Genomic DNA, 16,087 nt, shown 5'->3' with positions numbered 1-16,087 from the left:
ATCACTCACTGGTACTACAGCTGTATGCCAGAACCAGCATAATACCTGAGTGGGGAGATGTGCGGTGAACACAAAACAAGCTGGACAACGGCTGGCTCTTGAACTACTTCAGTCTGTGTTCATCAAAACTTGTTAACCATTAAACCACCTAACCTTCATTGTCATTATCTGTTTATATTTATTTATTTATTTAATTATAATATTTTAATATTTAATATAATTATTAATAATTTTTTATATAATTTTAAGTACTTAAAAAAGTTAAACCTTGAAAGTAAATTTGAACTTTTCTTTATACTTAACATTTTCTCTGCTGAAGAAATTGTTGTTCCTTGATACTTTATTATTTTATATTTTCACTGATAGAAACCATGAGTTCACCATCTAACTGGTAAATTAAAATAAACAGCAATGGCACAGCCAATCAAATTCACCTTTTCTCCATACCTGTATTTTATCGCTTCTTTTTGCTATGTCTTATTTTGTTGATCTAGGATATAGAACAAATGATCAAGCAGGCCAAAGCTGGTAAACCCATTGATGTGGATGCAGTTCCTCCACCAGTTGCCACTGGAGCTGCTCCACCTTCAGCTCCAGCTTCCTCACTGCCAGTCCAGCCTGCTGCTGTACCTGAAGATCTGGGCACCAGGAACAAGGCTACAAAGCTTGAGCCGACAACCCAAGATGCCATGTCTAAACCACTCCAAGATGGTGAGTGTATCATTGAAAAGTGATTCCATGAAACGTCTCTGTGTGTATTTTCCACTAACAACTCTTGTTTTGCTTTCAGTGACAATCAATCAAAAATCACAGGAGCCTAAGGTATCCTAACATTTTCCATTTCTTTATATTAAATGTAACTTAAGTTATTAAATTTGTGTTTATACTTTGAGCACTAGTAGACACTTAAGCTGTTCTCATTGACTAGACAAAAAATAAAATTTAATATTCCTTACAGTTCATGACTCATGACAGTTCATGAAAAAGTAAGTCAGTATGTTTTTAAAAGCATTGATCAATATGATTATGTTTTTTTGTTGCAGCTTCCTGACTCTGAGAAGACTAAAACTGTAGAACTCTTTACAGCAAGACGGAATCAGTACAGAATAGCTGCCTTGACATGCAAGAAGGCAGGAGATATCCAAAATGCCAAACAGTTTTTAGCTGTGTCTAAGGTAAAGGAGAGAAAAGAATCTTTAAGTATGCAGTAATAATTATAATAAATTGCCTAACTGTGACCTATAAATCCCTTGCACTGTTCAGGTTCTCATAGGACAACAACATTTCTTAAAACTTTAGTTCAGTTCATGTGCATTTGAGGGATTGTTTGACTTCAAGTGAAAAACTAATCAGTTTATGCTGAAGATCGATTGAATGTATGATAGGAGAAGAATAAACTGTACATTCAAGTAGAATTTGATTTTACTCTAAAGGGGTCTCAAAATACTGTTCAAATAAGACAGAGTAAGGTATCCATTTTCACGCTGTTATGTGATAACCAATGGCCCATAAGTTAGTCAGAGCACTACTTACTTACTTATCCTCATCGGGCCCATGAGGACTCTTGAGAGCACTAGTCTTGAAAAATTATCTACATGTACAGGTCCTGAATTCAACTCTCCACCCTATCACTAGCTTGATTCCCAATTCAACTCCTCTGCCACAGTACATAAATGCCCATCAACTAATTACCTTTATGCACCAGCTAGAATTCTTAAACTATATGTATGTTGTATCAACCTAATTACCTGTTCCTTTATTTTGTTTTCCATTTGTCAGCAAATAGATTCAGCGATTGAACTACTTGAGAAAGATGAGTCAGTGGATATTTCACAGTTACCTCCTGTTCCATCCCTCCCTCAGGCATCATCATCAGGTATCAAATACATGTAGAAACATCAAGGTGTTGAACATACATGTACATATAATGTGTCAAATTATCCCCTCCCCCTTCCCCCCCTCCTCCACACACACACACACACACACACAAACATGTACGCACTTCATCCTCCAAAAAAAGAAACATCTCCCATATTGGTGTCTCAATGATGTTGGTTTTCGATGTTTTAAGAGGGTGAGAAAGTGGGGATCATTGAGTCTCCTTTCACATGAAGTTGTTGCAAAGCTGTGCTCTTAGAACAATTTGCCAGGTGCCCAAACTCTGGTATGCAAGAAATCTTGGGTGCCCAGTTCTTAAATTAAAGCTTTCATGATAGCAAAGGTATAGAAGTCGCCCAAAGACAGAAGTAAGTCACCTGTGGCACTCAGGCTCTGCGAAAGCACAGCTTTGTTTCTTTTTTTAATTGTTTGCCATATGTACTCATCTTTTCATATCAATGTTAAATGCTAAATTTTGACTGTTTGCTCAGGTTTCTGTTATCTAAATTGTATGTCAAATTTATAATCCCTGTGTCCAATCTTTGAACATTTAGTTTGACCTCCTTTTTAAATCTAAATCATTATCTTCCATAAAGAAATCAATTTGTCAGAAAAAAATATATGGTCATTTGTTTTAAATTGTTTTTTTTTCCTGTTTTGTCAGTTGTGTTTTTGTCAATGCGAGAGCCTAATTCCTTTCTTATGGCTCTTTTATTGTAAAGGTGAGACCCCTCCAGTCTCTCAACAGTCAGTTAACCCCCCTGCTGACCCTCAGCCAAGCACCTCAGCTGCAGCAGAATCAGGAGGGGAAAGTAGTGCACCTAAAAACTTGGAGCCTCCCCCTCCCCCTAAGGATGTTGCAGAAGCTTTGCAGCAGAGACTGGAAAAGTACCAGCATGCAACAAACCAAGCAAAAGAAGAAGGAAACTCAAGCAAATCACGAAGAATGGGGCGTATAGTAAAGGTCAGTTACATTTTATGATCTATCCATTGTAAATAATTACAAATTTAATTTTTAGAGTTCTCAACATACAGCCGGTAACTTGCACCTTGATGTAACAGTGGTTTAGTAGCACTAAACTCATATTTTTAATTATAATTTTAACAATGCAGCAATATCAAGATGCCATTAAAAGCCACAAGGCAGGGAGACCAGTGGCATTTGAGGAACTCCCAACACCTCCAGGATATGCCCCTATACCGGGTGTGGCAGCTCCTGCAGACGATGAACCAACTGAGAACTTTTGTGTAACAGAGGTAATTCATACTTACAGTACTGGCCAGAAAGGAATTTTTATTAGTGTTTAGCTTGTTGGTTACCATTTAAATTGAACATGCTTTTTCAAAGATCTGCACTTAGATTGATGGTTAGATTGGAATGTACCACACAGCTTACCAGTACATACACACACTTAGAAATGCTCTCATGGAAACCATTGACTAATCTTCATGTAATTATTTCCTGCGTTAATAAGCCAAATGATCTTGGATATCATCATCATCAATCCTTTAAACACCAATTGGTGCATAGGACATCAGCAAGGTCTCTCTATATATTCCTGTCAATCCTTTACAAGCTACAACTTCCTTTGCAAGCTACAATGGTAATCCCCTGCTTCCAGTTAAGGTTTAGATCCTGGAGTTGTGGCCTCTGCAGTCCTCCTCCAGGTGGATTTTGGATGGCACCTTTTCTTTTTTATTACCGTTGATTTTCTGGGATAAACCAGTGCTAAAAACTGGTGTCTATTATCCATATATTTTCTGCAAATATGATGAGCGATAATGGCAAATCATTTGCTTGAAAATCACATGGACACCTAAGCACAGCTCCTTTAAAATCCTTCCTCTTGTAATAACTTGTGACATTCCTAACAGTGTATTAATTTGTGACGTTACCACAGGCTCCTGGGCCTAGTCAAGGGACAGCATCACAGCCAGCTGTTCCTCCTTCTGTTGCTGGTCCTTCCAGTCCAGCCGCTGCAAGTCCTTCAAGTCAACCTGCTCTCCAACCCTCGACATCTGTTAGAAAATCACCTGGCCGCAATGAACAACAGCTTAACTATCTCCTTGAAAGACAGAAGGAATTAAAGACAGCTGCTTTACAGGCAAAGAAACAGGGAGATCTGGAGGGAGCTAAGAATTACCTGCGGATGAGCAAGGTCAGGAAAGACTTCATTTAGACACATGCACTATTGCCGAGTCCAACTATTAAACTACAAAAGGTCCAAATGTAACTACAAAAGTCCAAGTTTAACTACGAAATGTTCAAAGTTTAACCACAAAATTGTCAAAAATTGTTTGTAAACCACGTTGTTCTATAAAAGTCGCAAGTTTCAAAGGTAACCAGGCCTTTTCTCAAGGTAACCTGGCTTTTTAACTGGTCTCCAGTTCATCACGGCAACTCCGCGACATGCACCCTTTATTGGAGATACTGTAGATCCTGTATCTTGATTATATTCTGTTATCTTTGATTAACATTAATAAATAATTATTATAGTGATGTTATGAAGTGTTTTAATGATGTGAAGACAGTTTCAGTTTGACAGACAACAAAAATTAAGAAAATTGTTTACGAATGTGGATTATTGTCTTTCTGTTGATGAACTGCCAAACTCTTATTGAATTGTATGACGATCAGTTTAAGAAAGAATAAACTGGTCAGTATGTAAGCAATGTGTTTGCTACCTTAACTAGAATAAAATGAGTTTGGAACAAGATAACAGAAGCAACATTTAGGCAATGCTATTTTTGATGTTTCAATGTTTCTTCCAGGGTCTTGACAAGATGATTCTTTCAGCTCAGAATGGACTCAGAGTTGATTTAGGATCGGTAAAGTAATTTTTAGTTTAAAGTTACACTAAGCAACTATTCTAATACCTTAATAACATTAGTCATGCCGACTGAGTCCATTTTCTTATTTATAAATCACATTTTACAAGACTTTGTCTTAAAAGAGTTAAACATTTTGAATTAGGTTTGCCCCAATGTCTCAAGCATTAGGAATGCTGATAAATATTTTTGGGGTGACATGCTACCTAAACAACCATCATGGAGTTCTGTTTCTGAATTTGCAGATTTTTTTTAGTAGATCAGTGGTAACTCTTTTATTAAAGCTACATCAACAAGCAACTTCTTATCATCATGAAAATACACTATTTTTAAATTGGTTAAAAAGTGTCATATTTAAATTTTGATTTCAGTCTGAACTTTGCCGTTATGATTCCTAACCTCTTTTCGTGTACATCAGTGTAGAATGGTAATGAGCATTGAAAAAAATAGATTTGAGCTCAAGTTAGTTTACTCATTTTCGTTAAAAGGTTCCTCCCTCTCCATTTACGGCTGCTAGTCCTGCACCCACCCAGGAGCTAAGCTTTGAGATGGTCCAAGCTGCAGAATGTGATCCAACACCTCGAACACCAGAAGAAACATCTGAGTTATTTTCACGACTGGAGGATGCACTTATAAAACAAATTGAGGTAAAATGTCTGAATGAGTACATGTTTTGTATTGTAAAATTGATTTCACCAAGCAGAAGATGTGCAGCGTGTGTAAAAAAAATATGTTTGTTGTTCGTCACTCAGTGGAGTAACTTGATGTTTAGTTATGGAATGTTCACAGAGAAGTGCAGTGGCCTAATGGTTGGCACACTGGACCCCGGATTGAGCTGAGCAGTCCAGGTTTTAGTGCTGGTCAAGGTCTCTATGTTGTGTTCTTGGGCAATCCAGCGAGAGTAGAAATACTCCTAGTTGCTTAATGCTATGGAAACTGGGATAACTCCAGCCTGAATCGAATGCTGATGGGCCGGTACGCTTTAACGCGACTTATTAAATCTTTAAGGTTTGTCTTTTATTTCACAGATGTGTGCGAGAAATGCTCAACATTACCAAAAACTAGGCGATATCACCAACACTAAAAAGTAAGTCATTTTGGTCACAGTTTGGTATTACAAACTAGTAAGCTCCTCCTAAACTTAGAGTACAAAATGTGCAGAGAAACTCAACATGAATAGTTAGACTTGCAGTCAAATGTCAGTAAGCCTCTATTTATAAGGGGGAGACAGTAACTGTTGAAGGATTGGTGTAAACACTTGTAAAGTTATTTATTACTGCTATCTATCTACAGTCAACTTTCTCTAAAATGGACAACTTCAGGACCGGCTCCAACTGTCCGTCTTAGAGAGATGTCCTTCTTATAGGGAGTTTAGTTATAGTAAAGTGACTGAAAAATGGCAGGGATGGGACCAACACCAGGTGTCCGTCTTATGAAGGTGTATGTCTTATAGAGGTCTCCATTAGGAGAGAGTTGACTATATTTTATTTTTTACTAGTTAAAAGATAGAGACTCTACAGACAGTAACTGTCCGTGCAGTCTCCATCTACATTTACAGCCATTTACATTTTGCTTTGTTTATTTGATTTTTTATTGATTTTTTTACTCTGGTCCTTTTCTTATGATTTTCAAGGCAATAACATTTTGTTGCTTAGTAAACCTAGAACAACTAGCTGCGGCCTTTATTCGTTTTCTTATTTCTCAGCTAAGCAGTGGAATGCAGTGCCTGATTCTATCCATTCTAGTGCTTTAACACAGTTTAAGAGGAAAATTCAGGACTTTACCTTTGTTTAGACACTTTTTGTTTCTTATCTAACATCACTTTTTCATCATGCCAGAATGCGATTTGCCAAAACATACCAGAGTCATTTTGTCACTTACCAGTTACATCCCCCCAAAAACAAAATCTTTTGCCCATGCTTGTCAGTTGTGGATTTTCACTGCTTGGAGCTCAGTGGCGTTTAATAATATTAGTTGGAGCCCAAAAGCTCCTTTACACCGGTTTCAAAATATTTGTTATCACTGTTTTATTTTTGAAGCTTTGAGAAGATGGCAAAGAATTTGCGTCAGGACCTTGATACAGTGCAGAGTGCCAGAAAACACCAAGATCCTCCACCAAGATTCCATTATGAAGATAGATCATTCACAATTGTTGAGTAAGTCATGCTTGAATTTTTCTTCTTTAAAGCCAGGATCAAATGACATCAAGATGTCATTGATGAGTGTTTACAAGAGTTCAAACTTTTACTCTCACTTGATTGCTAACTCAGTCTAATGTTAGCCTGCAGATGTAGACTACGAGCAGTCCCTATTTTTTCGCAGAGGCTGTTAGCACGAAAGCAGATGGTAGCCGGTCGTTTCGCCTGTGAGTCATTTCGCTGACAGCCAGTTCGCTAACCTCGCATACTGATGCAATTTTAATATCAACAGCAGTATATTGCAATAGTCTACTAAACTTTTAATTGATATTTTTATTTAGTATTTTAATAAAAGGAAGTGAAAACCCTGGATATTTCTCGTTCTTTAAGGCGTGAGCAAAGGGAGACTTTGTTAGCAAACTGGCCGTTAGTGAAATGACTCATAGTCGAAACAACTGCAAACCTCTACAGACCCTGCAGACAGGCTCGCTAGAGGTCTAAAGGGCGACAAAAAATCAGTGAGCAGAGTAGGGTAGCTAAGGATGCCAAAAGCAGAAGTTTTACTCAGAACTTGCTTGGCTTGCCGATTTTGTCCGCCCTACACTCCAGCAGGGAGTCTGTTCCCCAACAAGGCTTACACACTCTTGTCAATCGCAATGTACGCTTGTCTGCTCAAATCTTCACGTGAGAGCTTTTATTAATTTTTGTTTGTTTTGTTGTTCTGTGAACATTGTTATTTAATAATGTCACAAATTTGTGTTTTTACAGCTCATTTCCAGATCTGAGTGATTCAGAGGTGGAAATCACAATAGTTAGAGGGCTCAATATTCCTCTGCCTTCAGGTGAATAGCTGTATCAGTAGTTTTACTACCACCAATGATATTTCCTTTAACTAGTTATTCAGCTGTAGTATTAACATGGGCATCATGTTCAATTTTACTATCAGAAATAAAAAAGTTAATTTTCAATTTCCCTGCTATTTAGCAGCAGCAAAATAGTTCACCAGTTCAATGGTATTGTTTTTCTCTTGTTTATAGGTTACCAACCAAAGGACATGTACACTTATGTAACATATGAATTTCCTTTTCCGAGTGTAAGTACATAAGGTGTTAACAAACTTATTAATACTTGCTGGGTGGTGTGATGATCTAACAGCTAGTACACTGGACTCAGGTTCCAACAAGTTGAACACTATACAGTCTAATTGTTGTTTGCTTCAGTTGCCGAAATTGCCTTCAGGGGCGGATACAGGGGGGGGGGGGGTGGATATCCACCCCCCATTTTTAAGTTAAAAAAAATTCGAAATGTCACTTTATTTGAAATAGAAAATAAATAAAAAAAGAAAAATTAGCTCTCGCTCATGTCTGGTTGTTGTTACGCCACGTTTCGCCGTCTGCCGCCACTTAGGGTTAGGGTTAGGGTTAGGCCCTAATGGTCTGCCATCCTCCCCCCTTTTGAAATCCTGGATCCGCCCCTGGCCTTTGCGATGGTATAATCATCTTTGCTTATTATGCCGCTCCCTTCTGTAGCCTCGCACGCAGTCGTACTTAAGGACGATGCATGCAGATTTCAGGATTATGGGAAACCAATTTTGACTTTCTCCGCCGTTGTAATTTCTGATTTGAATCATAAAATAAAAAACCCAATAATTTATTATTAAATAATATGATAAGTTTCAAACACCTAATTGTTAATTTATTAATTAATTAAATTAATTTCCAGGCTGATGAACCTCAGACAGGTCGGACACAAACTGTAAAGCACAACATCAACCCAGGTAAATCAATTATGTTATTATTTGCTATTTACTGTCCTGTTTTATTTTAGTTCTTGTTTGAACTATATCTTTGTCGTTTGTTTTCTTACAGATTATAACGAGGTTTTCAAAGTTAACATAGATAGGAAAAATCGTTCACTTGGACGAATATTCAAGAGACAACCAGTCAAATTCGAAGTCAAATATGAAAGGTATGCCTTCTATCCACATAGTTACCTAATAGCGCTATAGCCAAAATTAATGTCTTCTAAACTCCTGCGCGCAATGGTTTCAACTGTAATTAATACAGTGTTATGAATCAAGTAGTTAAAATGAACACCTTCAGTATTTTTTTGTCTTTATTGTGTAAAACACTGTAAACTTCCAAAATGCGTCTTGAAGCCTTTTGTTGGGTCTTTGAAACGGTTGGTTACCTATTTGGATGGGATTTTACGTCAAGTTACCCAGATGTAAATACGGTTTAAAAAATCTCTGATCAAAGAACATAGATTAAAAAACAAGTTGCACACGTAGTGCAGTCACGTGTTACGGTATTTGACGTGATCGCTTTTTTAATATTTTTCAGGGGTTTTCTAAAGGGCGACAAGGCTCTTGGACAAGTGCAACTCAAGCTGACCCCGTTCGACAACAAGTGTGAGATCCATGACTGTTATGATGTAAGTAGTGTTTCTATTTCTTCTTTTATCGATGTCCTGTTTCTAGAAGCTAAAACTAAATATTATAATACACAATGGGGATTAGACTGAGCCGGCGATTTCGGTAGGGATGATGCTGACGTGACCTTTTTTGAAGTGTTCGTGTTATTTCTGATTGGACAATGTTAGAGAATTTTTTCAATTGAGTGTCGTAAAACCAAAACCAAAGTAATCACTCTAGCCATCACAAAGAACACAGACAATCCAGTAAACCAATCAGAACTTGAAGCAAATTCATGTAGCCGGCACGAAGCGCGGGAAAACGTGCGCAAGCGAGTCACGACTGGTTTTGGTTTTACTTCTGATTGGCTGAGAAAATGGCGCGAGAGTTTTAAACCAGTCACTGAGCGTAGTAGTGCAAAACCAATGCAAACGTACAGTTCAGTACTTTCGACACTCCAGTGAAAACTGCTCTTATCAGAAATTCTTCGGGCAGTTACGACGATTTGGTGAAACCATCAAGCGAGAGATGGGAAGACTTCCTGTAGCCTTCTCCGACCCTCTGTTGTGGTGCAAAAGGAGGGAAAGTGGAGCGCCCTCTTCCCAATCCCTTCTCGTGCTATTGGAGGAAACTCTCGAATTGAAAGCAGTCTAACAAATGAGGATTTTCTCTTATCAACAACGCGCAAATAGATCAAAATTTAAAACCATTCAATGATATCATAATATCATTATTGAAGGTAATTTTGTACATTGCCTAAACTTTACTTAATATTTCGTGACATAGCTTCGTTAATTAAGCGGCGATGGCAAATAAAAAGCCATAAATAAATGGTAGAATTTTTTTCTGAGTTTATGTTACAACTTTAACCTGACATATCGTTTGCAATTAAACTCTTGTTGCCTAGCTGTGTACGAGATGTTTTATAAGGAACGTAGTAATTAATTGTAGCTGTATTGTTTTTTTCTAGTTAATGGACACGGAAAAGGGACGCAAAGCCGTAGGAGGAAAACTTGAAATTCGGATGAGACTCCGAGAACCGCTGGTGGACAAAGATGTTAAAGTTGAGAAGTGGAAGTGGCTGGTTATTGATGTTCACCTCACTTCCAGAAAGGTAAGTTTGTCGTAGAGGCTGGTTTCTATATGATCATATGATATATATATATATATCATATATCATATATCATCAACATAACCCCTATATACTTCTGATATCATATGATGCGTATGCTACAGCTTCCACAACTTCAAAAAATGAGCTAAGACCCCGTCCACACTGACCCGGGTAAATTTAAAAACGGAGAAATTTGAAAACGCACCGTAAAATGTTTTCCGTCCACTTTAACCCGGGTAAATTTGAAATCGATACCCACTTTGGAGAGCGTTTTTGAAAAGTACCGTTTTCGGTGACCAAAAATGCCGTTTCAGTGTGGACGGTTGGCCTATCCAGGTAAAAAAAGATGCGTTTTCAAATTTACCCGGTCAGTGTGGACGGGGCTCTTATTTTACAGTTTGAGGAGCTTTCTCATGTAGCTCATCGAGGCAACAAGTAAGCTTAAGGTATTGTCAGTTTTTGTTTTGTGTCAATCTGAATGTAAACTCTTAAAAGCGGTTGCTAGTGACTTAGTTTAAATGTCAAAGTATATCACAGAGCGTACACTGATTACACACAAACGCGTTATTACGCATTTTACAAAATATACCAAACGCGAGAAAATACGATGCGCAGCGGGGTATTTTTGACGAGCTTCAAGATGTTTGGAAAGGCGATGAAACACTCTCTCGAGTTCTTGATATCTCTCAATCGAAGCTAAAAAGGAGTAGGCAGAGAAATAAAATCGTTATAATCTTTGTTAATTAAGTTCAGATATCCAAATCACTGCTACAGCTATGATTTCCTTTGCTTTGACTTGATGAAGAAAATAGGTTTCCTCGGGCTACAAAGACTCTGTCCGAGCCGAGAAGGGTGGCCTGGAAAGTGGTTCTGCATGTGTGACACGTGACTGGGCAAAAACCAATGAAAGGAATGTAAACAATATTGTATTAAAGGGTTAACTTGACGCATGAATGTGCGAAAAGTAGTGCGTGAAATGGAGTCTTAGTCACTGGTTGGGGCTGTGGGGGACATTTATTTGGTACTTTTATAAGCATTGCAATTTACTTGTGTTCTGTTTGCATTTACAGGCAGCTGGTCCGCCTAAGGTAGGTTTCTCCCTTTTTTCTTGTCAGTCGACTGAATTAACCATGGAACTAATGGTCACACTCTACTTTCTCAGGAACTAAAAACGAATGGGGAAAAAACAAGGACGCGAAAAAAATACAAGAGAAGAGACAAAAGTGATTCGAAGGGTGACCAGTAGATGTGGAGAGACCCAATTCTTGAGAAAAAATCTCTTTTAGGTTATGCCCAGGGATTTTGCAGGCAATAAAACGGTCATTTTATAAACCAGTCATAACTACGGGTCTTTTTTAGTTACCATTTAGTACTTTACCATACTGAAATGGGTTCTTTTTGACGACTAAGCCCCGGGCAGTGAATCGATAAAAATTGATCAATTGTTGAAACTGACTGGTGTTGTTGTTTCAGGAACCGACAAAGCAGTCACCAAAGCCTGGCAAAGTTACAAGAAGACCTGAGTAAGTAAACTTATTTTTTTTACAAAGCACTTTCTGTCGCAATAACAAGTACCGTTTTTGGCAAACGCTCGTACAAGAAAATGGTACCGAACCTCGCAATCAACTTACTAGCCAGTTCTTTGGCGAAAAACAGCAAGAAGATACGTGTTCAGTATTTTAACTGTAGAAAGCCCAGTTGTAGTACACTGTATACTGATTCATGAGTATTAGCTCTCGTTCTCATGTGAAAAAGAGGTATTCTAGCAGGAGAGTTGCTATGTTTTGCTCGGAAGAATGTTCTTTCCGTTGTCAAAATATGTTATTTGTTCGAAGTTATTTCAAGTAGTTTCTAAAGAAAGTGTTGTGCTGCGTCGGCATGCAAGTGACGCACTTATTGATTATCAGCTGGAAGTTGATTAAGGAAATAAACGGCAATCCTCCACTTTTCTCCGACAAAGGGCAAAAGCTTGAACTGGCACTCAGCTTTTCAAAGCTGGCTACGGCGGCTTGATTACATTATATGTTCGGTCTGATTATGTTAGACATTAGACAAGACTTTATTTAAACACAGTATAAAAGCATCAGTATATAAAATACTGTTTTATGTGTTTGCCGTGTAGGTGCATGTTGAGGAATATAGGTCATTTTTTCCCTTTCTAATCCTTGTAAGGGTTAATGGCTCATGTAATTTAGGTGGCAGTCCATTCCAAAGAACAGCCCCGGAATAACCAAAACTGCATTAAAGACAATCGGTCCTTGGTTTAGGTACTTGCAGGATGTTCTCAGAGTTACGTATACTGTTGAAATCACGAGCAGAGAACAGATCTTGCTTGTTCATGGGGGCGTTTGTTTGTTTAGTGTTTTGAACATGACAACTGCCTTTTGTTTTGTTCGGCTAACTGAGACCCTGTCCCATCTAAGCATCTCAAAGAAAAGATCTGCATTAGCATCATATATATGTCTTGAAAAAGAATGTTACAATTTTTTCTCGCTTTAGTTTGAGAATGTAATGGTTTTCTAATACCCTTTAAGTTGTGAAAGTAATCACATTTGTGCAATCACAACCAGTGCAAACAACACGTAGACCAATAAAATTTGAAACAACATGCAACAGATGGAAAACGCGTAAACAAGGTTATGATTGGTTTTGGGTTTGCTTCTGATTGGTTGAAAATTTCCATGTTTGCTCTGATTGGTTAGAAAAAGTTGCAGGACTTTCTCTAGCCAATTGCAGCACTTGCGAAAAACAATAGCAAACGATTATGTTTGACAATCAATCGAAATGCACTCTTTTGTTCTGCGCCAAGCACTGTCTATTTAATATTTTTAGACTTTTGTACTAACAGACATTTTAAAACCACTGATCGCTTAGTTGTATTTGTTAGTGTGGAGAAACTGTAAGCGCGCTAAGCAGCTATTCCACAATAGTGGCAGTCTCCACAATTCGTTGTAACAGTTCAATGTGTCATTTGTGTCAAAACTTCCATGGTTGACTGTATCCTAAACTAGTCAAATAATAGCACAAGGATGATGTCTTAAGATCTCTATAAAACATGCAGGATTTTGTTTTTAACAAGGAAAATGGCAAAGCCATTTCCGTGTTTAGTTCATGCGTTAAAAACACCACGCAGAATGCAAGTTCAAATGGCCCCACGGTCGCACCGGTGTAGATTCTGGCTACCGCTTTCCAGATGACGGACGAGCAAGAACACGAAAATATTTGAACAGAAAATATTTCTGGCAAAATGTCACACTATCTTGTCTGAGAGCAAAGCAAGCACGTTTCATTTCAAGATGCCAAAGCTCGCTCTGATTGAAAGGTTTTCAGGACTCTCGCGTGAGGTCATCTAAGGTCAATGATTGGATCATTAAGCTAAGCTCATAGCTCAAAAAATAGAAACTAGAGTTGTTGCTGGCCCTGCCTTGCATGGAAAGAATCACGAAATGAAACAATTACGAATTCATTTATTTACAAAGCAAGTTACCTCGAATTCTAAAAGATTTAGCACGAGTTACAAATCTAAACTAACAACTGCGACAGGATGAAAAATTTCAGCAAAATACGATTTTTGTGTTTTGCTGCAGCCGCAATGGCTGCAAGCAAAACACATTGAGAGCTGAAGTTTGTGCCGTAAGGACCGTAAGGACCGTAAGGTGTAAGGTGTAAGTGCCGTAACAGAGGAGAAATCTGAACTACCGATGTCAATCAAATCCATGAACAAACAAAATCGAAACCAATGAACCGTAGCGCTGATCGCATTCGAAGTTACGGGCCAAAGTATTCGAACGTAAACCACGTTGGACACGTTGGAAAACAGAAAACCGATTTAAAAGTATATCGCATTGGGAAAGAAAACAAACTGTGGCGCGACCACTCCAGTTTTATGAGAAATTATTCTGCAGTTTTCATCATTTACGAAAAGAGTGAAGACTTGGAACCTCGCCGAAGGTCATAAATATTTTCTCCAAAGGACCGGTTAGTGCACAGTTTGTAAACTTTCGCTTTGAAAATAAACTTACCCTCACCTTGTCTACACTGTCTACAGCATACTAGTACTGTATTAACTCTGAACTTCATATTTTAAAATAAAATGTATGAACGTGTAACTTGTCACGCAAAGACAGCTGGTAGGCTGCACCGCTAATTGTAGCTGTATTCGAGCTATATAAAAGACAGCTAGAAACGAATTAATACTAGTAACATCACAATGGGAAAGAAACTTATTCAGTGGTGCACACCGTCGAAAACAAAGAAATATTAAAGGAAGTTCTCATTCACCAGATTCACTGCATCAGATGCAACATTCGTCAGTTCGTGTTTAAATGCGTGGCGACCAGTTTGTTTACTAGTTATTAAAAAATAAGACGGTCTTCATTTAATAAACAGTTCATCCTTAAATTTCAGCTTTTCTACGACTGACAGGTAGGTACTATAGTATAAGCCCCGCTAAAATAGCTGGAAAGGGAAAGTTTTTTGAAAAATGAATTTTTGACTGCCAGACGCGCTGGCGCCACATGTTTATTTTGTGAAGATTAATTAAACGCCGTGAAAAATAGAATTTGATGTCCAGCGAGCCACTGCATCTTCGGCTACGCAGTCCTCAGTGAATCCTCCAACTTCACAAATTTCTAAAACTTTAAGAAAACGAACTTTCGCAGAATCAAAAATTGGTCCTTATCGATCTTCCGATCTTGTTGTGAAGACACTGAAATTCGACGAGTGTTCATGCGTGAAGGGATGACTGACGAATGATAATAATTATTTGTAAACTTTCGCTTTCAAAATGAACTTTGCGTTACGTTCAACGCCGTCTTTCTGTTGTTGTACGCCGGTGCACGTGCGATTATTTATAATTTCTGAATTTTGATCAGTAAAATTATCAGGATTGAATTAACACAAAGTGACTACAATATAGTGCAATTATTAACCTGCACACAAGTGACAGACAATAAAAGACGTTGGATTTCAATCTCGACTCACTTGTCTTTCATCAACATGTTCCCTAAGACTTTGCTCTAGCAGCAAAACACATGGACCCATTGGGGCCCTATTTTTTAAAAGTAAATGGTATTTACCCGGTGCCTCCTAAAACACACAGCAAGGCAAAACCTCTAGTTCTTCGACGCCGTTACAAAATAACGAATTCGAATTCTAAACTGTTAAGAAAATCCAAATAACTTATACATTCCACTATGCAAATTAGTAACACGCACGTGTGACAAGTGTTGCGCGCTAGCTATTTCGTGATCAAACGAAATATCTAATGTGTGTGCATTGATTCACGTACGAGCCAAAGGAAGTTAAAATCACCTGGTACAAGTTTGATGACACGAACAGGTTGACCATTAGTTGTTGCCATTTGAAGCAGTGCGTACCGTCTTTATTTGTTCATCGCACCTTCACAGAAGCAGAACTGAAATGGCAGGGATCGGTCTAGCACTAACCAATGTCGTCCTTGGATTGGGGAACATTGGAGCTGGGATTGGATTTGGTGTCGCTGAACAAAAGAAAATGGATGAACTGTTTTCGAAATCTCAGAAGCTCAAAGACGATGTAATAAGTACTGGAAACTTGTACGATCACATCTACTATTTGGTCGCTGTCAATCTTGATCGCTTGAAGAAGTCCCTCGACAAACTCCCAAGCGACATGGTGAATGCGTTAAAGAAAGAAATCACCTCTGACATCACAGATAGCAAAGCTGAAGAAGCC

At 38.2% G+C, this 16,087-nt stretch overlaps 1 protein-coding gene across 2 annotated transcripts in view; it reads left to right on the top strand.

Annotated features, from left to right (window-relative positions):
- The window catches only part of LOC144646009 (coiled-coil and C2 domain-containing protein 1-like), a 109,304-nt gene that overhangs the window by 86,270 nt on the left and 6,947 nt on the right, over positions 1-16,087 (top strand). For both annotated transcript variants that reach the window (XM_078505525.1, XM_078505526.1), the window contains 19 exons: positions 495-711; positions 791-822; positions 1,044-1,175; positions 1,780-1,876; positions 2,601-2,842; positions 2,992-3,135; positions 3,780-4,037; positions 4,651-4,707; positions 5,196-5,354; positions 5,736-5,794; positions 6,747-6,863; positions 7,614-7,687; positions 7,883-7,938; positions 8,568-8,622; positions 8,714-8,813; positions 9,188-9,278; positions 10,229-10,372; positions 11,443-11,460; positions 11,846-11,895. In XM_078505525.1, coding sequence (XP_078361651.1) covers positions 495-711; positions 791-822; positions 1,044-1,175; positions 1,780-1,876; positions 2,601-2,842; positions 2,992-3,135; positions 3,780-4,037; positions 4,651-4,707; positions 5,196-5,354; positions 5,736-5,794; positions 6,747-6,863; positions 7,614-7,687; positions 7,883-7,938; positions 8,568-8,622; positions 8,714-8,813; positions 9,188-9,278; positions 10,229-10,372; positions 11,443-11,460; positions 11,846-11,895 — 2,102 coding nt within the window. The remainder of the gene's footprint in view (positions 1-494; positions 712-790; positions 823-1,043; positions 1,176-1,779; positions 1,877-2,600; positions 2,843-2,991; positions 3,136-3,779; positions 4,038-4,650; positions 4,708-5,195; positions 5,355-5,735; positions 5,795-6,746; positions 6,864-7,613; positions 7,688-7,882; positions 7,939-8,567; positions 8,623-8,713; positions 8,814-9,187; positions 9,279-10,228; positions 10,373-11,442; positions 11,461-11,845; positions 11,896-16,087) is intronic.

This window comes from Oculina patagonica, chromosome 3 (assembly GCF_052425735.1).
Source record: "Oculina patagonica isolate OP01 chromosome 3, crgOcupat, whole genome shotgun sequence".
NCBI lineage: Eukaryota > Metazoa > Cnidaria > Anthozoa > Scleractinia > Oculinidae > Oculina > Oculina patagonica.
This window is presented reverse-complemented; position numbering and strand designations above follow the sequence as displayed.